This window comes from Biomphalaria glabrata, chromosome 4 (assembly GCF_947242115.1).
Source record: "Biomphalaria glabrata chromosome 4, xgBioGlab47.1, whole genome shotgun sequence".
NCBI classification, from domain to species: domain Eukaryota; kingdom Metazoa; phylum Mollusca; class Gastropoda; family Planorbidae; genus Biomphalaria; species Biomphalaria glabrata.
Window position 1 is genome coordinate 44,770,804 of NC_074714.1, and position 22,768 is coordinate 44,793,571.

The 22,768-nt window shown below is 36.4% G+C and overlaps 1 protein-coding gene across 1 annotated transcript in view; it reads right to left on the bottom strand.

Annotated features, from left to right (window-relative positions):
• LOC106068234 (metabotropic glutamate receptor 8-like) overlaps positions 1–22,768 on the bottom strand; it is a 203,220-nt gene that overhangs the window by 10,830 nt on the left and 169,622 nt on the right. The window contains exon 9 of the mRNA XM_056027372.1: positions 596–734. Within this exon, the coding sequence (XP_055883347.1) occupies positions 596–734 (139 nt within the window). The remainder of the gene's footprint in view (positions 1–595; positions 735–22,768) is intronic.

Here is a 22,768-nt window from a genome sequence, read left to right on the forward strand (position 1 = left end):
TGATTGGAACACTTCGGAGTTTATTATGAGGAATGTTTATAAGTCAAAAATCCAAACCTCTACTTATTTCAGCTCAAACTTTTAACATTATTTTTTATATGCTAAATCATTAAGCCTGTTCAATTTGAAACGAATCTTAATAAATGAATGAATGAACTATGAGTTCAAACTTAGGTCACCACTTTTTGTGTGTGTATGTAAGTGCTTTAAAAACCGATGACGGCAAAATTCAACCAGGTATCCCTTTCATTCCTGTTTTCTCAACTGGTCCAGATAACTGATAGGGACATAACGTATTGAAAAAAGCTAAAAGCATGACGTTGTGCTAGACAAAAACAATTGGTACAACTATTTCTAATAGAACATATTTATTCTTGTTGCTCTAGAATCTATTACACATTTAATGACATGAACGACCCAAACTAATTACACTTCGTATAACCTTTTTTATTTATAAAGTATTTTTAAAAATGTTTTTCTTTTTTTAATTTTTCTAACTTTCTTTTATAACTTCTTATGCGTGTTCTTTTGAAATATTCAAGACCCCCCCCCCTCCAAATAAAACTTCTCTGTTGCATGAGAGTCACTGACTTACCTTGCATGGGACACAGTTCCAGCAGCAGTCACTACTGGACAGTTTGGCGTGACCAAAGGAGCAGGGCTCACTACAGATGGACCTCGGAATGTCAGTTGAACCATTCTTCCATCGCATGCTGGACTTATTCAGGTACAGTCTAAGATTTAAGAAAACAAAAATATTTATTAATAAGCTTTTCTTCGAGTCCGAAGATTAATGATGAGTATTTCACGTGGCTACGCAGCCCCAGATGCGACCTACATATTTTGCCACATCCAGTGCAGACATAATCTTTTGTCCGCCGATGGTCGATTTAGGTTCTCTTGTCTATCGTCGACACATATTAAACATATTGAAAAGCAGCACCAGGGACCAAGTTTGTAAATGAGAGCAAGTACTGAATTAAAGGCGACGAAAGTAATGGACTGCACCAACCGTGGCTAGAACCAGTGACCCGCAAATGACAAAGCGTTTTTATGTTCCTTTTTCAATTAAAGAACGACAACATTGTACCACAGAAAACATACACAGCAGACAGACACGTTTATTGAGTGAGTACACACAGACGTCTTGATCTTGGACACGTGCTCTAGTGCTGATACAGTCGGACAAAGTCCAGAACAAATAAGTTTTCTCTTGTCTTAATGGACAGATGTCGCACGTAGTCTTGACGAAGCCGATGGCGGTAGTCTTCAAAAACTTTTCCTATTTTTGGTCAGACACCTGATTAAAGGTGTGTATAAAAATAGGAATATGCTGTCGCTTTTTTTTTAGAGCTAGGTTATACTACTATTTAAGCGACGCAACAGTTGGGATAAACTGGATATTAAGAGAGAGAGAGAAAGAGAGAGAAAGAGAGAGAGAGAGAGAGAGAAAGAAAGAAAGAGAAAAAGAAAGAGAAAGAGAGAGAAGTTTGACTGGAAATCTGATTAAATCAGATGTTTGATCCTCTCCGGCATTTGGTAATTCGCACTTTTTTATCATCAAAAATAAAATAACACTCATTCTCTGGAACTGCTAGAGCCGTGATTCACTAGAAAGAAAGAAAATTTATTGTAGTCTTCTTAACTGTCTCCACCAAGGAGTTTGTTTTTAATGATGCAGGAGGTCTGCAGCAGTACTTCACTATGACATGAAACGAAACTCTTCCTAAGTACGTTCAGGGCCTCAAAGATGTCTGCAAGACCAATGGTCAACATTCTCTTCATCTGACATTACAGCTGTTTGTGTTTCAGTTAACTTCCATAGTCGCTTAGTATCATATACGCTTGGATAGAGAGAAGTTTGTAGTATTATAGTCTTAACAACCATTGGATTCAAATTAGCTCCTAGACCATATTTTAAAAGTACCGATGGAGTGTGTCCATAACTTCACACAATTGATTCAGGACTAACAATGATACTTTTTTTTTTGTAACCTCTTTGTTTTCTCTTTGGTTTCATTGTTTTGTTTCTTTGTATTTGCTAGTGTTTAAATTATCATGGCGAAGTCTTCAGGCTTGTACATATACTCCAGTGAATGATCCAACTAGGGCACGCGGGCCATAACCGGCCCTGATGATCCGCTATCAAAAATTAGCCCACAGTGCAAAAAATGAAACAACGAGGGCTTCGGTGCTACGAGCCGTGACATAGAGTGTCATAAATCTATTTGGACCCCAGTGATGAGCATGAATGAGAATCACTGTTTTATACCAACATTCAATCATATTCCTATGTTACATTAGAACACATTTTCCAACCATTAGCACCAGCTATGACTTGCAAGTACAAACATTTCTGAAGGAGCTCTTTGAACCAACGTCAAGCGTAACATAGACACAATGTGTTTCTGATACTTCCGTTAAACGAACATTTACCAAATAATCAATCTCCAAGTTGTGAAGAGCAGCTTCCGGTGAGTTACGAGTCCCAGAACATTCATGAAACATCCGGTGCAGTCTCAGATGTTTGCCGATGTGTCGTTTGATACACTTCACGCGCAGGCAGCCAATCAGAAGGGCCCAGACCGAATGACAGATCTCTTTGTCTGGCCCACATAGTTATTCTCCCCCCCCCCCCCCCATTCACACACAGGACGGCGCACTCAAAGCACCGGGGCCCTCGGTGCACATTTGGCCTTCTCACAAATTTTCTGCTAACTCCGAGCTCGCGATTCACTGCTGAAGTTTGACGCGTTCTTTCCAGCCCCTGACCGGTCACGTAGGGATAATAACATTTTTAAATTAAGAACAAAATAAAGAAAAGAAGTAAAAAGAAAAGGCAAGGGAGGGGTGCTGAATGGTTTGGGGGCTGACGTCACTCCAAGAAGTTCATTCCAAAGTCTGAAAAATTGAACCACTTTTAAGGATAGTGGCTTCAATCTGAGAGAGAAAAAAATAGAGAGGACAGAAAGAGAGAGAGAGAGAGAGAGAGGGGTAGGGAAAAAAAGGAGAAGAGTGCCACTTGAAGAATGGAGTATATTTTCTTCCTTTTGATTGAGCAACTGCATCGCTCATTATTAAGAATAGCAACTGGCCACTTAATAGCCGTCCCGAGGTGATCCTTGAACAATCTATTCCAAGCCGGGCTCATGTTTTGATTCAAAACGAGTAGGTGAGGGTTCGGGGGACGGCTTCTTCTCAATGTTCGTCCAGGAAAATAAAAGCAATAACGGGAGGTAATTTACAATCTTTAGGACGTTCAGCAGACGACAAGGACATCTTTTAACATAACCTCACATTAAGTGTGTGTATGTGTTTTTGTTGGTGTGTATTCCAAATGTTGAGGTCATAATGTATGGTGGGAACGGGGAGTGTGCTAGCGCCATTATCACAGCTATGAACGTGCTCTTAAAGATATTCAAAAAAGTCTTCAGAAACCTGCATAATATTAATATAACAAGCAATAGAAACAAAAATACCTACTATACAACCGTTCCGTATATGGGGGGAAATAACCGCTAATTACTACCATTTATGTGATAGTTACTGGGTTTAGCTCCTTTCTGCTAAGTGAAACAAAATTAGTTAATGAGTACTAAAAGATTAACTAATTGGTTAATTTTTTAATTGATTCCTATATTGTTATCGACAATGAATAATTATGCAAAATTTCAATTTGTTATCGACAATGAATAATTATGCAAAATTTCAATTTGATCCGAGAATGGGAAGTGGGAGAAAACATGTGCCAAAACGTATTAAGGGGATTAAATCTCTCATTAAGTAGCATTTATTTCCCTTATTACGAAATCAAACAAACCAATGAATCACCAACAATTAATTAACTAATTATCTAATTTTTGATTGATTAATGTCTTGTCAGGTTTAATGAATAATTGCGCAAAGTTTTAACTTGATCCGAGAATGGGCAATGGGAGAAAAAACATGTTCAAGCATTTTACCAGACAGACAGACAGACAGAGTGAGTTGATAGAAGCTTTGTAGGTATAGTTGTTCACTTCTAAGTAGATGTACCAGACTCTCCAAAAAGCTGAACTTGTACTGTCGTATTTAATGGAGATGAGACACCAAGTGTAAGGATTTTATCCTTCAATAGACGTTAACAAATCACCATAAATTTGACAATCTTTAAATAATAATAATAAAAATAATAATTTGATCAATAAGGATACTCCTCCTTTTTACAGATACTCGCCACAAGAGGTTCTCGAGTCTACTGATCACTTATTATGCTGGGATAGGCCTATTTTGAAAGACAAAACGATAGATTTTAATCGCCCTGATCGCTATTGATAAAAAAAGAAGAAAGAACCGCTACAATCATTGACATCGCCGTAACACTATCCCATAATATAAGGAAAACTGAAATGGAAAAACAAAGAAAATACGGGAAACTAGGCTTGTAGATTAAGTGATTATGAAAGTTGTCTAAAATACCTTCAAGGCCCATTACATCCCTAAGAAGATTATCGTTGCCTGTCAGAGGGCGGTACTGTTGTAGACCTGTCACATCACCAGAAAATTTCTCAGCGGAGACTGTTAAAGAGACTACAATGAATTTAGTTTCTCTCTATCGAAGCTCGACCCTGGCAGTGCCAATCATTAAATACTCGTTCGTTTTGCGTTTGATGAAATGTTTGTTTTTCAATCAGGTAGATCAGTGATGCCCAAAATACGGCCCGCGGGCCACATCCGGCCCGCGACAAGCTTTTACCCGGCCCACCTCACTTTTTCTCTGATGGATTGGTACCACGACCTTTAACATTCTTTGCTTTTATGAAAAGAGAATTAAGAATCTACCAGAACCATTGACCGAATTTTACAATCTTTAGGACATTATAATAAGTCACAATTTTTTTTGAAGACATCTGGCTGTTTCAAAAATACAACATTTAGGTCTAGAAACAACATAAAAAAAAATGGTGGCATTTTTAGTTTGAGCCTCGAATAAAAGATATTTAAACTACGCCTAGAGATTGGAGGATCCATGGGAATATTTACAAAAAAAAAGACGAGAAAATGGATTAGAGGTAAGCCTAGCTACACTATTGCTCACAATTTAAACAGAAACGAAGCCATTTTCCGAACAAAAAATAGATTAAAGATAAACCTCAAATATCAATGTTATCAATATAAGTACTAGATTCACAGGGTTCAATCAAAATAGTTTCAGGTCAATTTCATTATTTATTTTTTTTACCTTTTCTTGATCATGTGGCCCGCGACACGAGTGTCGGAAATTAAAATGGCCTGCAGGTCGAATTAGGATGGGCATCACTGAGGTAGATCCCTTCTAGAAAGTAGTTAAAAGTTACGAGACATTTCATGCCTACGGGTAGAAAAAATGTAAATTTTAAAAACTAAGTTGACATGTTATTTATGAAACATGTGAATAAATCAAAGTCTGTGAAATGACTTCACAAATGTATGTAGTTCTTAGACATTTTCGGATTGAAGGCCCTCTACTTTTTTTTTTTTTTTTTTGTCCATTGCGCCTTGATCAGAGAGAAAGCTATTTCGAGGTCAGCATGCCCGGGAATGCAAAGGAAAAAGCTCAGATCTTCAGGAGCTCTAATGAACAGGCTTCTTTTGAACAGTCTTGAATGATAAGAACACCTGTACAAGAAGGAGGTTAATTAAAAAATAACATTCTTGTTTAATGTATGAGTAAATTTTTTAGTTTGAACCAGAAAATTTGAAGAATTGCTGAATAATATGTAATTGCAATTAACTAGAGTAAAAGACAGACATTTTCAAAATAAATGTCATTTCCATGACGGAAGAGGACACGACCACAAATGGGAGGACGTGTCCTTCTTTTGCTAAGTGTGTGATAACCCTAATAAAGGTTCGTATCTCGAAATAATCCATCATATTTCGATAATAGGAAAACTGAAAGAATGTTTATTAGTTCAACTACGGTAATTGAATAATCATTTTCAAAACAGATTTGGAAGATAAAGACCGTAGAAATGGGAACTAAACAATGCCAGCTAAATCCATTTCATTTTCTCTCTCTCTCTCTCTCTTTTCTTTCGCTCTCTCTTTCTCTTCCCCTCCCCCTCCCTCTCTCTCTCTCTCTTCTTCTTCCTTATAGTCTTGTTATTTTCATACTTAATAAACAATGTGCATAGCATTAGAGAGAATTCTAAAACCAGCCTTTAACCACTTCTTAAAGAAAAAAAAACATGAAAATCCCAAAATAGCTCAGTTTGACGGAGAGTTTCATTTCAGATAAAATGTCGCAGAGTTAACGGTCTTGTGAGCAGGTTAATAGTCAATACTAACCTCCCCTGACCAACAAAAAAATGTCTTCATCATATCTGTCAGCGGTTGACGACCTTACATTTTTTTTTCAACTTTTTCCCTCCTTCTTTAGCTCTAAACTCAACTCTAGACGTTGTCGTAAAATCTCTTGTTCGGAGACATCTTTGGATGTAAAGTAACAAAGTAAAAAAAAAATGTAACGATTTTTTTTAAAGACAGCTCCAGATGTCCTAAAGAATTTTCTAGACTTTTGGTTCATTTAATACGCCAGTGGACTTTTACATAAGGAAAAAAAAAAGTAAAACTGCAGAATTAGCTAAATTCTGTCTCATCGTGTCCATTGCCATTGTCTCTATATAGAACACAAACACAAAATGTCTGACCAGTACAGAGAGCGCGTTGCATGATGGGACATGGCACGTGGGAGACACCAGGCATTGATTGTTTCCATAAAGACTTTCCCTAATTGTGGATGTCGATGTCAAGCTAGATTGCAGAGGTCATTAACGCAGCTCGATATATTTAACATCAGTCCTACTCTTGAACAGGATTTGTTTAAAATAGATATTGGGTGCTTAAAATAAGAACAAGAAGAAGAATCAATAGTTTTAAAAAGACGTGAAAAAAGAGTAGGTATTGTATAATTTGTGTGTGTGTAAATCTTCTGGCATAAAAGTACCATTATCAGGCACTGCGATCTAAAGGGCAGAAGATGTAAATGTTATTAGTTTCTGTGGCCCACCATTAACGAGGGTTTATGTCAGGTACCCATTAAGTTTCGTGCACTCAGAGGGGCCCAAAGTTCCAGAAACTTAAAATCCCAGTCTTCACTAGGATTTGAGCCCGGGACCTCCGGTCTGGAAGTCAAGTGCTTTACCAGTCAGCCACCGCGCCTCATTGGCATAAAAGAGATTTTTAAATTGATATGTTCCTTTATTAAAAAATTCATTTTTATTATAAGTTATGTTTAAGAAAAACTTCAATGTATAATTAAAAAAAAAGCGTGTAAACATTTTATTTAGATACTGCACTACCAGCACCTCATATTCGAATTATTTTAAAATTATTACAAGGTTACGTAATGTGGTATAAGAAAAATTCAAAATCCTCATCATTATCACCATTTTCCTCATCATCACCATCAACATCATCACCATCTTCACCATCATCATCATCACCATTATCACCATCATCATCATCACCATCTTCACCATCATCATCACCATCATCATCACCATCTTCACCATCATCATCATCACCATCATCACCATCTCCATTATCATCACCATCATCATTATCTTCATCAACATCTTTATCATTATATCTAACTCCATGTTAATGTTAGTCTAGAATCCTCTAGATCTACTAATTGATTCAAAATAATTGATTCAATGTCACTCAATATAAGCTTTGATCGTATCAAACTATTTTCGTACATTTTACTTGTTTTAAATTGGCAGATATTAGATCTAGTTATTGTGGCTTGCGCCATATTTTCTGTCCTGTGATTTGCCGTTGGCCATTCTACTTATGAAGCCACTCTGGCACTAATTGAAGCAGTGACTCCAGTTTGGTGAATGTCGATTTTTTTTTCAAAGAGGTCGGGCGGGGGTCGCGAGGAGCAGTATCTGTGTTTGTGAGTGTGTTAGTGAGAATGTGTGTGTATTGCTTTGATAATTTTGGATACCAGCCGCAGCTACAATCTTTTAAGTTTGCCTAATGTCGATCCTAACTTTGAACCATGTGAGAACTCTTCTGCGTTCTTTTTCTATTTCCTCCTTTCCTTTTAATGTTCGTCTAAATGTCAAGACATGAAAACACTGATCTCAATGATAATCTCTTTTTGCTTTCTGAGAAAAAGTGCAGATTAAGTTAGTTCAACTATGTCGCATTCATTACTCTCTCTCTCTCTCTCTTTCTCTCTCTCTCTCTCTCTCTCTCTCTCTCTCTCTCTGGGATATGGTGTTGCTGTTTTGGAATAGTGCCCACCTTTTTTTTTTTAACTCTTTCTCTCCGTAGTTATTTTCCAAGTTCCGATCGGAGTATTCATTTTGGTCATTTGTGTTTCACTACCCTGTTAAGATTAGACTTCAATAACTTTTTTTTTGTATGCAATCAGGAACATATAATGTGTATAATGTATATAATGTATAGAATTATAGAAGAATGCATGCTCTTTTTATTTAACACAAATTAAAGTTTATAAAACCGAAAAATGATGTAATTTAATGGGGTCTAATCAACGTTGGTATCGTCAGTTAGGAGTGAAAGAGTTAATGTAGACCTACAAACGGCAATGATGTTTAAACTTTATCATTATTATAAAACGATGTGGAACATATATAGGTATGTTCTCTGTTAATAGCGTAAACATTACTGTATGTTAATACAACGTATAGACCACAAGGTCTGAAAGGTGAACTTTACTTTTTTTTACAACTTATAGAGTGATTACTTATTATATATATAAATTAGTTAATTACGATCTATTGATTATTTAAGTGTTGTTGTTTTTTTTAATGATTCATGTATTCTCATCGATAATCAATAATTGTGCAAAAGTTCAACTTGAGCCGAGAACGGGAAGCGGGAGGAATAAGGTTGTACCACATTTGTACCAGATTTGTACCAGATAAACAGAGTGAGTTGATATAAACTCTGTAAAAAAAAAAACAAAAAAAAAACAAAAAAAAAACAATCGCATGACCCACGTGACTTTTAATTGACAACGTTTGGAGTTGCGACCTTTGAGACCTGAAGACACGGTTGACATGGTTGTCTCGAGACGAGAGCGAGAACAGATCCAACCAATGGGAACGATCTATTTGTTTCTTTCACTCACTATTGATTTAAAAAAAAACCGTTTTAACCCTTACATGCCTGTGTTTAACAGAAAGTGAGAGAATAAATGACGGGATCGGCTCCATAAAGGGTTTAAAACACCAAATTGAAAATGTCTATTTTCATTTTTAAGCAACAGATTAAACATGGCCTCAGAATGACGAGCTATAAATAAACGGGCTTAATATGAAGAGAGAGAGGGGGGTGTGAGGAAGAAGACCGAAAAGCATAGAGCATCTCTCTTTGTTTAATGGAGCCTTCCTCACTATATTTCCTTATAATGCAATTTATAGAGCAACCGCTATATTATAATTACTAATGAATGCCACACCTGAAAAAAAAAAGTGCATTTCATTTCCTAAATTTATTATATTTTAAGTTTTAAAACATGACGAAAGGAAGAAACTAAAGATGAAAAAAAAAAAAAGAGAAAGAAACAGAAGGTAAGAAAACAAAATGAAAAGAAAGAAACATGAGGTTAAAAACAAAACAAGGGAAAAGGTTGAATCACTTTGGTCGGGGTGGTGGAAAGTCTGTGTGGCTTGAAATGAGAGAACTAGTCGACTTCCCAGAGGAATTATGGGAAACAATAACGTCTGCAATCGTAACTCGTCACGCGCTGAAATGTTTGTGACGCGACACTAAAAGAAAATAACATTTTATGTTTTGTTTTCAACATACAAAAAGGAACACGGTATGTTGTTTTTATTTTTAAACAAGCAAAATAAAAAATAATACTAAAAAAAAAAAAAAGCTAATATTCTGGAAAACAAACACACAATTACTGCCATATTCTAGCAATAGTACAAGATTTATCTCCTTTTACATATAATATAATTTTTAATTATCCTTAATGAATTAGCTGTTTGTTTGTAAAATGTTTTACATGTTTCGGATGTTCCTTCAGAGTTGAAGATAGTTTACTTCCTAGTCCAAACCTCCCGCAGGACGACGGGGGATGGGAGCGGGCAGGGTTTGAACCCTCGACCGTCGATAAATCTGAACGACAGTCCAGCGCGCAAACCGCACGACCAGGCAGCCATCCATATTAGCTTATTGGTTGTATATCAAAAGTAATTCATGTATCGTCTTTGACTATGAATAATTATGCAAAGTTTCAACTTGATCCGAGAACAGGAAGTTGGAGTAATAACGTTGACAAGATTTGTACCAGACAGACAGACAGATTGAGTTGATTTAAACTGTGTAAAAAACAGGCCTAATTTGTTCCATATATTTTTTTTTAAATTACAGTGCTTATTGAGAAGTAGCCTATGCTATGATGCTAAATATCCCTGGAGGGATCGGGTGAAATGTTTATATGTTGATTTGAAATATCTTAAGAGTGATCTAGTAACATTTCTTTCTTTACAAGAAACGTGTCGCTCGCTTGATAGATTGTTTCAGTGGCGTAGCTAGGATGGGGGAGATGGAGGGAGAATTTGAAAATGCCCCCTGGCCCCCACTTGAATAGGCTTCCCCCCCTCCAAATGAGTGTTTTTTTTACATTAAAAATTAAATATTACGCAAGAATGCAGGGGCCCCCCAAAGAGATCAAGCCCCCGGGCCCCCCAAACGATGGAAAATTCCTAACTCATACCCTGGATTATTTTGTGTCTTGTTTCTCCCCTGCTTCAATATGCACACCTAAAGTGAAGGATTAGAAACTTCATTCGTTATAACTTTTTTTTTGTATCTATATTCGTTAGTCATTAGTTACACTTCATGGCAACAGAGACTCCTTAAAGGTTTATTTAGACAATTTTATAGATCATGGGAGCTGAAAGTCAATATCATTTCGATAAACAAAAGATATTTAGGGAAAAGAACAGCTTAATTACTGTAATTCGTCTCAATACTGCAAGATTCATTTCCGTTTCCCATTTTAAAAAAACCCAATATAATTCATTACCACTATTAGCCACTAATAATAATCTAATTGGTTATTTTTTTTAGTTCGGGTTAAATGTGCAAAATTTCAACTTCCTCCGAGTACGGGAAGTAGGAGAAAAAACGTGTAGAGGAATCCAGACAGACAGACAGACAGACTTAAGTAAGCTTTGTAAAAATGACAACCCCTTTCCTCACACACACACACTCACAAAAAGAAATTTAGTCGTTACTAAATTGGTTGCCTGATAACAAAAGGTCTGACACTAATCTCCGCGACCTTGTATTTGGTCCTGTATTCAAGACAGCTGTCTAGGTCCAGGCGTCTTGGTCCTGTATTCAAGACAGCTGTCCAGGTCCAGGCGTTTTCGGTCACGGATGCTTCAAGGAAATCACTTTCTTTTTGTAGCTTCCTGTTTCCCCCTTCGACAAGCCCCCCCCCCCCAACCACCCCGTTTCATTGTGACATTTCATTCTTACAGTTCTATTTTATTGATCTGTCAATCACGCATGCCTTTCTTCCACATCTTCCTTTTTTTTTCTCTCTCTCTCCATTTCCTTTTTCCTAGCTTCTACAATATAACTACAATGTGAAAGACATGTTTCTAAAATTAGATAAAAGCTTGTCTGCAGTGGCGTATCTCAGAGATGGCAGAAATGTTGACACTCACGTAACGTCGTAAAACATCGATTGAATTCTGAAGATCAGGGGCGTTGTTGTGCTCCTAAGAGCCCCAGGCCCTACTCGGGAGACCTTTCTCCTTTGAAATAAAATATAGAAATGTCGAAAATATTATTTTACAATATGTTTCCATATTTCATGTGCTGAATATTTCTGTAAGAAAAAAAAATAGGCTACATAAAAAACTTTCATAAGTAAAAATGGTTTAGAGAAATATACATATTTATCTCACCCCTTTCTACACGTTGTTAAAATCATTTTGATTTTTTGAAGTAACGTCTGTATTATATAAGATAAGATAAGATATACGATGTAATATGCATAATGTTGAACGATGGTCCAAACGTTTGCTTCACCTACTCGCAGGTCAATTACATCATAACCAATACAAAAATATTTTTTTAAACCAAGGGGGGGGGTTACTACAAAAATGATACCAGACATTTTAACGACCATAGTAGGACAGAAAGGAGGGCAAAGCTTTGTAAAGGAGGACATTCTTTATTTTTAAATTAAATTGTACAAACTGGGCTTAAATATTTATAGCTGAAACGTCTTTAACGAAAGACTGTAAAAGTTCTAGACAAATTCTTAGCCATTTACATGTGACGTTTCCCAGCCAATAAAAACAAACTTTCTTGTCCTCTCCCAATAGCCGGCTTGAGGTAAGTTCCCTCAGTGAAACCTTTGGCTATAAGGGTTTTCCTACTTTCTAAGCTGTAGTAATGCCTTCTCGTGGTGTACACATCATAGCTTTCATCACAATAAAAAGAGCGCAGATTTAATACACTACGAAAAATGTGATTCATAGCGTGTGTAGTGGGTGAAACTGTCGTTAGAGCATTACATTTGTAATTACCGTTCAGATGTGAGAAAGCGGGTAAGAATCGCGTTGGCGTATTTTTGTTCAGTCGACCTTTTTGCCAATGCTTCTCGTGAAAACGATGTTAAATGTCATAGTTAGGAAGATAAAACGATATATCATTAAAAAAACAAGACATGATTGTTAAAATTATGAAATATTGTTGTAAAGTGTTTTTTATGAGATCAATATTTAAATGTGTATGTACAGCATTGCAAAAAAAAAAAAGTTTCTTAATAAATAATCCTCACTTCGGCAGGTCGAGAATAACGCTGGACTCTATTACAATGTTAGATTTCTCAGACGTAGTAACATGTTGCAGTTGTTCATTGTTCGTGCAAACGTATTATTCGAATTGTACTTTGTAGAAGAATGCTTCTCACTAGATCACTGAGAAGTCTATTTTTTCTACTTTGTCCACATTTCTCCTTTGTCCACATTTGATACAATAGAACATGAACATTTGTTATGGGCTTGATCGACTTAAGCTCATTTCTTGTGTTCGGTATTAAAAGTTCTTGTAGTCTTTGAGTCCCCCCAGAGACTAGTTGGTGAAAAGTAAAGGCGGTTGGTCGTAGTGCTGGCCTCATGAAACCCTCGTTAACCGTAGGCCCACAGACACAGATGACCTTTACATCATTTGCCCTATAGATCATAAGGTGTGAAAGGGGAACTTTTTTTTTCTTTTTTTACTGGTAGTTGGTCTAAGTTATTCACACATGTCAACAGAACGTTGATACGTCAGTTCCCCTTTCACACCTTATGATCTATAGGGCAAATGATGTAAAGGTCATCTGTGTCTGTGGGCCTACGGTTAACGAGGGTTTCATGAGGCCAGCACTACGACCAACCGCCTTTACTTTATAGAAAATTTAAAGAAACTAATGCAGAAAGAGTTTACAAAAAGTATATAAAAATTAAACACTTAACCCAAAAAGTAAGCAGACAGCTGCAGAGTGAATACATAAACAATGTAATATCTAAAGATAACAACAAAAACCTATGGTCATACATTAAGTCTAAGAAAATGGAAACAACAGGTGTAGTGCCATTAAAAGATGAACATAACATAATACAGAATGATAATGAAACTAAAGCAAACATTCTAAACAAATACTTTGCATCAGCATTCTCAGCCCCAGGAGACAAAGACATATTACTGAATTTGAACCAAGTAGACAACATAGATAATATAGTAGTACAAGAAAATGGAATTCAAAAACTATTAGCCAACACCAAACCAAATAAAGCTTCTGGACCTGATGGTATTCCAGCTAGATTACTCAAAGAACTAAGTAATGAGCTAGCCCCAGTGTTCAAAATACTCTTTCAGGCTTCACTTAACCAGGGCAGAGTACCAAAGGACTGGAAAGAAGCTAATGTCACCCCCCCCCCCTATTTAAAAAAGGAGAAAAATCTGACCCAGGGAACTACAGACCAGTATCACTTACCAGCATCACATGTAAAATCCTAGAACACATAATATGTAGCAACATCATAAACCACTTAGACAAACATAATGTCCTCACACCATACCAACATGGCTTTAGGAAATATAGATCATGTGAAACACAACTAATAGGACTAATTCATGATTTTTCAAAAGGTTTAGATAATAGTGAACAAATAGATGCTATCTTACTAGATTTTTCTAAGGCTTTTGACAAAGTTCACCACCATAGTTTGCTTAAAAAATTAAAATATTTCGGCATTAATGGTCCACTGCATCAGTGGATTAAAGACTTTCTGATAGGGAGAGAACAAACTGTAATAATAAATGGCTCTAAATCAACACCGATAACAGTAAACTCAGGTGTACCTCAAGGTACAGTCTTGGGTCCACTACTATTTTTAATTTACATAAATGATTTACCAAATTGCATTAGTTCAGGAACAAAAGTCAGATTATTTGCAGACGATTGCATAATATATAGAACAATAAAAACAACACAAGACACAGATATTTTACAAAGAGAATTAGATGAATTACAGAAATGGGAATCAAATTGGAGCATGTCTTTCCACCCAGAAAAATGTCAGTTGTTAAGAGTAACAAAAAAACTAAAACAAATTAATTCCACTTATCTTATTCATGGCAAACCAGTATCACAGACTAAAAACGCAAAATACCTAGGTGTTATAATAAATGAAAAACTATCATGGAATCCACATATTGATGAAACTACAAAAAAATCAAACAAAGCATTAGGATTTATTAAAAGAAATTTCTATAAATCAAATAAGAACATAAAACTAAAATGTTACTTAACCTTGGTTAGGCCAATAATAGAATATGCATCCTCCGTTTGGGACCCCTCAACTCAAGAAAACATTAAGAAACTGGAACAGACACAAAATAGAGCAGTGAGATTCATAACAAACGAATATTCACATTTGACTAGAGTAACACCTTTAGTAAAATCACTAAATTTAGAAAGCCTTCAGGACAGAAGGCTCAAAAGTAAAGTAGCAATCTTACATAAAACACTGAACCATAATCTTCAAATACAAAAACAAAATTTAATAAAATACTCTGAAAGACACAAAGATAAAGGCACATTCCTCGTCCCATATGCTAGGACAAATTTGTACAAATACTCCTTCTTCCCTAGTGCTATTAGAGCATGGAATGGGTTGCCTGAGCTAGCCAGGAAAACCAGTGACTTGGCAGAATTTAAGTCATTGGTTAATATGCATGACTAAATGCATGACGCGTAGGACGTAATCATCTTCTTTTTTGAAGTAACGTCTGTATTATATAAGATAAAGAAGATAAGGGAGAAATTTGACCGTTCTGACGTAAGAAGGGCACGTCGACTACAGACTCGTTGGGACGAAGAAGTATGACAAATGTCTTTTTTAAAGCGCGTTTTGTTGAAAAAACTGTATGAAAGGTCTTATTGAGAAGATGAAACAAAGTCTCGTCATTTGATTACTACTTTTTAAACATTAATAATATAGAAAAAAAAATTGAGTTTTTGTAGGGTTTATTTTTCGACTAATACAACCATACGGATTTATACTGTTAGGACACGATTGGGAATTTTGGGTAAAGTTTTGGCTTAGCGACAATGAGGCGACTGTTAAATAGAAAACTAGGATTTGAGTTGTAACGAAAGTAAACACAGAATACTTCTAACAGCTTTAGAGAGAGGTCGGCTTTAAGTTTCTGAAGTAGAGATTTAGTTTAACGATATTCGACGGTTCTCATCGTTACATAGTAAACTTCGTGTTCGACAGCGTTGAGTATTTTGGTTGGCGTTTCGCCTTGTGTTACATGGTTCGGGTGTCACCTCCGTATAGACTTTACCTGCACAGGAGACAGCGCCGAGACGCCTAACAAAAGTTAAAAGGCAGTTTTCGCAGTGCTGCAGTCCTAGAAGCGCTGCCTTAAAGTGTTCTGATTTATAGGAAAGAAATAACAAGCAGTAGAATTACAATCTTTTTTTCTGTTAATAAACTTTTTTTTTTTGTTTCAAATCCAGTTTTTTCTTCTCTAAAACATTGCCATTAATTTCTCTGTTTTGTTTTTGTAAGTGTTTGTTTTCAATGAACATTTTTGTTTAAAAAGCCTTCACTTTTTTTTTTCTATTACAGATCTGATCATTTGTGTTTTTATTCTGTTTACTTCCTTTAATTATTTTCTTGATTCTTTCTTATTCGTTTCACAGCCATTGTCTTTCTATCTCTGTCTACCCCTGCCCCCTCTCTCTAAATATATAACGTTTCCTGTGTCTTCGTCTATCGCTTTGTTCTAATCTTATGCCAGAAGTGTTGCTCAAAAGTGTTTTTTTTTATAAATGTATTTTTTTTCTTCTGTTTGTCAATATGTCTTATATACATTTTCTTTCGTTCCTGTTTACATTAACTCTCTCTCTCTCTTTCCCTCTCTCTCTCTCCTTCTCTCTCTCTCCCTCTCTCTCTCTCTCTTATCTTATCTCTCTTTGTCTCTCTGTCTCTCTCATCTTTCTCTCTCTCTCTCTCTCTCCCTCTCTCTCCCCCCCCTCTCTCTCTCCCTCTCTTCTCTGTCTCACCTTATCTCTCTCTCTCTCTCTCTCATCTTATCTCTCTTTGTCTCTCTGTCTCTCTCATCTTTCTCTCTCTCTCTCTCTCTGTATGTCTTTGTCTCTTCCTCTCCCTCTTTCTCTTTCTGTCTATCTGTCTCCTTCCCTCTCGTTCTTTCTCTCAGTGTCTTTCTCTCAGTCTCTCTCTCTGTCACTCTCTTTGTCTCTCTCTCTTTTCAACTCTTTCTGTCTCTTCTTCTGATCCACTTATCATTCAATTAAAACGTCTACCTTAACATTTTCCTTTTCAGTCTCGTTTTAATTAGAAACACACACGCACAAAAAAGACTTAAACGTTTTAAAGTCTTATCTCAGATTCGAAGACTCCAAAACAACTCTGAATTGACTCCATCACTGATCAATCAATATACAAAACGAATATATTTTCATTGTCAAACCAGAACTGCTCTTTTATTTTTAAAGTGGAGTATAGAGTTCAAAAAGCTAAATAGTGTAATTACAAAAAAAAATAAAAATATATATTTCTCAAATATAATAACAAGAATTTTGTTTATGCTGCGATATTAACAAATACGCAGGAAAAAAGCAAAATAAAAAACAAAAACAAATGGAGCCTTACAAGATGAGAAGGTGCGGTGGCTGAATGGTAAAGCGCTTGACTTCCCAACTAGGGGTCTAGGGTTCGAATCCTGGTGAAGACTGGACTTTTTAATTTAGGAATCTCTAGTGCTCCTTTGAGGTCACCAAGCTCTAATGGGTACCTGCTATTAGTTTTGGAAAAGTAAAGGCGGTTGGTCGTTGTGCTGGCTACATGGCACCCTCGTTAACCGTGTGCCACAGAAACAGATGAAACATCATCTGCGATGAAATGACTGAAAGACATCACCAACCAGTGAATATACCAAATGTACCATGACACATCTGAAGTTTGTTTGTTATGCATGTTCGGGATGTTCCTTCAGAGTTGTCCTCCTTAGTCCAAACCTCCCGCAGGACTACGGGGGATGGCGGCGGACAGGTTACGAACCTTGGATCATCGAGACAACCGAATGACTGTCCAGCGCGCATACCGCACGACCAGGCAGCCATCCAAGTGACGGAGACTGGAGAGAGTAAATGGTGCAAATGCAGACCCGCAAGTACACTTGAAGTGTAGAAGAACTCATCACGGTCGTGCAACGTCTTCTCCATTTCGGCGTGAACTGTTTCATGCAATGGGTGCCCGCAAAATGTGGTGTGGTTGGTCACGACATGGCCGACCACCTCGCAAAAACCGCGGTCCAGACGGCACTCGTGCGTGACGAGCCGTACACCTATCAAAGTGTACGATCCCTTGCCGACAAAAGATTGCAGGTGCTTTGGTAATGGCTTGGATGTTTCCGATAAGGGTCGTGAACTCCACAGGCAGCTGAGTAGACCAGACAAAAAGGATGCTTGGTGGCAACTCAATCGTCCTGAAAAGGCCGTCAGCCCATTTCCGAGTCGGTCACAGTCCAATTGGTGCTTACTACGGACGGTTAAAACTACGACACACGGTGTCGCCACTGCATCGAGGACGTAGAAACAATAGAGCCCATTCTGTATGAATGTCGCGTTCTGCATGAGAGACGATCGGGACATTGAGAGAGAGAGAGAACTGGTACATGTATGACATTAGGGCTGTCGTACGAGGAGAAGGCGACCTTAAAACTCACTGCCCGCTTACTTTTACGTGCTCTAAGGGAGTAATTCCCAGATGGTTCGTTACCAATGGGGTTTCTGATTGGGTAGTAAATGGTTCAAAGGCAGACAAGCAAGTAACCTCCAAGATGAAGAGGCAGGTCTAAATCTCAAACGTTCAGGCATGAGGACAAAAAGATTTGGAGAGTTCTCGGGGGAGAGATGTGTTAAAGCAAGTCATGGGAAATCTCCTTGAGATAATGTAATGTGTTGCTTGTAAATAAAGGTGATGTGTTGCTTGTAAATAAAGGTGATGTGTTGGTTGTACATAAAGGTGATGTGTTGGTTGTACATAAAGGTGATGTGTTGGTTGTAAATAAAGGTGATGTGTTGGTTGTACATAAAGGTGATGTGTTGCTTGTAAATAAAGGTGATGTGTTGGTTGTACATAAAGGTGATGTGTTGGTTGTACATAAAGGTGATGTGTTGGTTGTAAATAAAGGTGATGTGTTGGTTGTACATAAAGGTGATGTGTTGGTTGTAAATAAAGGTGATGTGTTGTTTGTAAATAAAGGTGATGTGTTGTTTGTAAATAAAGGTGATGTGTTGGTTGTACATAAAGGTGATGTGTTGGTTGTACATAAAGGTGATGTGTTGGTTGTAAATAAAGGTGATGTGTTGGTTGTAAATAAAGGTGAGGTGTTGGTAGTACATAAAGGTGATGTGTTGGTTGTAAATAAAGGTGATGTGTTTGTTGTACATAAAGGTGATGTGTTGGTTGTAAATAAAGGTGATGTGTTGGTTGTACATAAAGGTGATGTGTTGCTTGTAAATAAAGGTAATGTGTTGTTTGTACATAAAGGTGATGTGTTGGTTGTACATAAAGTTGATGTGTTGGTTGTAAATAAAGGTGATGTGTTGGTTGTACATAAAGGTGATGTGTTGGTTGTAAATAAAGGTGATGTGTTGGTTGTAAATAAAGGTGATGTGTTGGTTGTAAATAAAGGTGATGTGTTGGTTGTACATAAAGGTGATGTGTTGGTTGTACATAAAGGTGATGTGTTGGTTGTAAATAAAGGTGATGTGTTGGTTGTAAATAAAGGTGATGTGTTGGTTGTAAATAAAGGTGAGGTGTTGGTAGTACATAAAGGTGATGTGTTGGTTGTAAATAAAGGTGATGTGTTGGTTGTACATAAAGGTGATGTGTTGGTTGTACATAAAGGTGATGTGTTGGTTGTACATAAAGGTGATGTGTTGGTTGTAAATAAAGGTGATGTGTTGGTTGTACATAAAGGTGATGTGTTGCTTGTAAATAAAGGTGATGTGTTGGTTGTACATAAAGGTGATGTGTTGGTTGTACATAAAGGTGATGTGTTGGTTGTAAATAAAGGTGATGTGTTGGTTGTACATAAAGGTGATGTGTTGGTTGTAAATAAAGGTGATGTGTTGGTTGTAAATAAAGGTGATGTGTTGTTTGTAAATAAAGGTGATGTGTTGGTTGTACATAAAGGTGATGTGTTGGTTGTACATAAAGGTGATGTGTTGGTTGTAAATAAAGGTGATGTGTTGGTTGTAAATAAAGGTGAGGTGTTGGTAGTACATAAAGGTGATGTGTTGGTTGTAAATAAAGGTGATGTGTTTGTTGTACATAAAGGTGATGTGTTGGTTGTAAATAAAGGTGATGTGTTGGTTGTACATAAAGGTGATGTGTTGCTTGTAAATAAAGGTAATGTGTTGTTTGTACATAAAGGTGATGTGTTGGTTGTACATAAAGTTGATGTGTTGGTTGTAAATAAAGGTGATGTGTTGGTTGTACATAAAGGTGATGTGTTGGTTGTAAATAAAGGTGATGTGTTGGTTGTAAATAAAGGTGATGTGTTGTTTGTACATAAAGGTGAGGTGTTGGTAGTACATAAAGGTGATGTGGGGGTTGTACATAAAGGTGATGTGTTTGTAGTACATAAAGGTGATGTGGGGGTTGTAAATAAAAGTGATGTGGGGGGTGTACATAAAGGTAATTTGTCGGTTTTACATAAAGGTGATGTGTGGGTTGTACATAATGGTGATGTGTGGGTTGTATATCACAACCTAATATTATTAGAAACCAAATCGAGATTAACACTAGATAGTGCGCCTCTGAGTCCACCCAGCTCTAAGAATTACCTGACATTAGTTGGGGAAAGGTAAAGGCGGTTGGTCGTAGTGCTGGCCAAATGGCACCCTCGTTAACCGTGGGGAACATATGACTTGTACATCATCTTCACCATAGATCGCAAGGTCTAAAGATGTATACAAGTTTATAAACAGAAACTAGATAACATTTTATAATTATAAACATGATTATTTTATAGGAAAATGGCTGCGTGTATAATAAATTTGTATTGCTTTTTTTGTTCGTAAATAACAATGTAATGAAACAACATGTACTTTTTTGTTATTGCGTGAGCTGTAATTTTGTTTGATATATAAAAAGAAAAGACACATTAAAAATCATTTCGGAAACAATATAAGAAACAAACACAGCGAGCTATTGAAATTTCTTTTTGTCTTTCATCTTCTCTGGAACAAATAAAAAAAAAATTCAAGCGCAATATTTTGTTTAACCAGAATACAAACAAGCATTGGCTGATTGGAGCAATCATTGTACACACTTTTTTCCTTTAACTTTCTTTACAAGTTTGTGTGTTTGCGTATGTGTGTGTGTGTAAATGTGGGCTTGGAATCAAGTGTCATATTTTACAAATTAAAAAAAGGAGGCGAATGCGCATGTTAAAAACAAATAAACAGACAATATAAATTAACATTGTATGCAACAAGGAACCGAGTTAAAAGCATCAGCGTCATCCAACGTAACATACTAACACCAAAACAACAGCAGCAGTAACACCAAAACAACTACATCGACAACGACAACAACAAAAAATGTTGGAATTCTTCAATTTATTTTACGTGTTTACAAAATGTTTCCAAGGCTACGGGTAATAACAAAATGATCGATTAGTGTGTACTCCTTAAGCAAAACACCATATCACTTTGAAATTAAACGAAAACAATAGTATATGCTTTAAAAGCTCGTTACAGTTGCTGAAGTAACGAGTTCTTTAATTAAAAGCATTCACCCGTACCATCGCATTGGAAATGTGTGATTCTAACACGAAATACTGTGCATGCGAATCTGCGTCTGGATCTGGTCTCTACATGTTTAAGTACGATCTGCTTTGAACGCTGCGTTTAGGGAATAAACTTTATTTAAACTCTGGTCGTCGTAATTATCAGTGATATTTAGCATGTCAGAGGAGACGAGGAAAAAGAACTTCCTTGGTTTCTCTAAATACAAAGACAAGAATAAAGAAAAGAAAATAGCGAGGTGAATACAGTCAATGTTGGCGTTAAAAACAGGGTTCCTTAGAACAAACAAACAAATCAACAAAAAAGTAATTTTATTGATGTTTTTAAACTTATTCCTGGACCTTCTGTTTTGCCAGCTCAACCTGGTACTCAAATTAAAATAAAGATATGAAACGAAGTATAGCTTATGAAAGAAAGTCTTTTGGTTTTCTACGACGCAGTTATGAAGTCTAGGTTACAAGTTTGTAATGCTATACGTATACACATACCCAAGCGGAACAGGTTTGATTTCTGGCCTTTCAATTGGACATTTCAAGAGCTACGTCTAGATGTAGTATTCAAGCTTTAAGCTAGATGTGTAGCAAGCAGGCGCTAAATGCTGTTAGCGCAAACAAACGCACTCAAATCACCCTAGGTAAGGATGACAAACATAGACTGCGCTTTTCTCTAAAGGCTATGTGGGACACTTGACACCTTTTTTTTAATTTATTGATCAAATGACTTTAAACTTTATATGTATAATCCCTATGAATAACCATAAAATAAAATGTGGTAAAAATTGTTTTCTTATAATGGTTGTCATGGCAACAGCCGCCATATTGGATTTTTGTTTATCGTTTTTGAATCGCTAAGGCTCTAAAACTATTTAAGATATTGCCAAACAAAAATGTACAATGTGTAAATCAATCATACCAAAACATTTTTTAGCCTTTAGCTTCTAAATATAGTAAAACCTTTTTTTTATATATTTTTTTTTCTAACCTTGCTATACAAATTATTGTTTTTTCATTTTTCAAGTATTATTGCAATAAAGACAAAATATTAATTCAGACTTAGAAAATGTAAGCAAGAAGTTGTTGTACGTGGTGTAAGTAATAAGCAGGACAAGTTTGATTGAATTCTATGCAGAATTAGTGAAGGAGTAGTAAAAAATATGAATAAAAATAGTATTTTGAGAAAATCGAAAAAAACGAAACAAAATTGGAAAAGAGACAGCTGTATATACCTTACAAAAATTTTAAAAAAAAATAAGTAATTATTTGCCAATCATGAAAATGATATTTTTATGTCCAGAAATGGTTTGGGCTTTTTAAATTAGGTTAAAACTGAACATCGAAATTTGCGACCTTTTTATCTAAATTTAGTGTCCCACATAGCCTTAAATAGCCTACA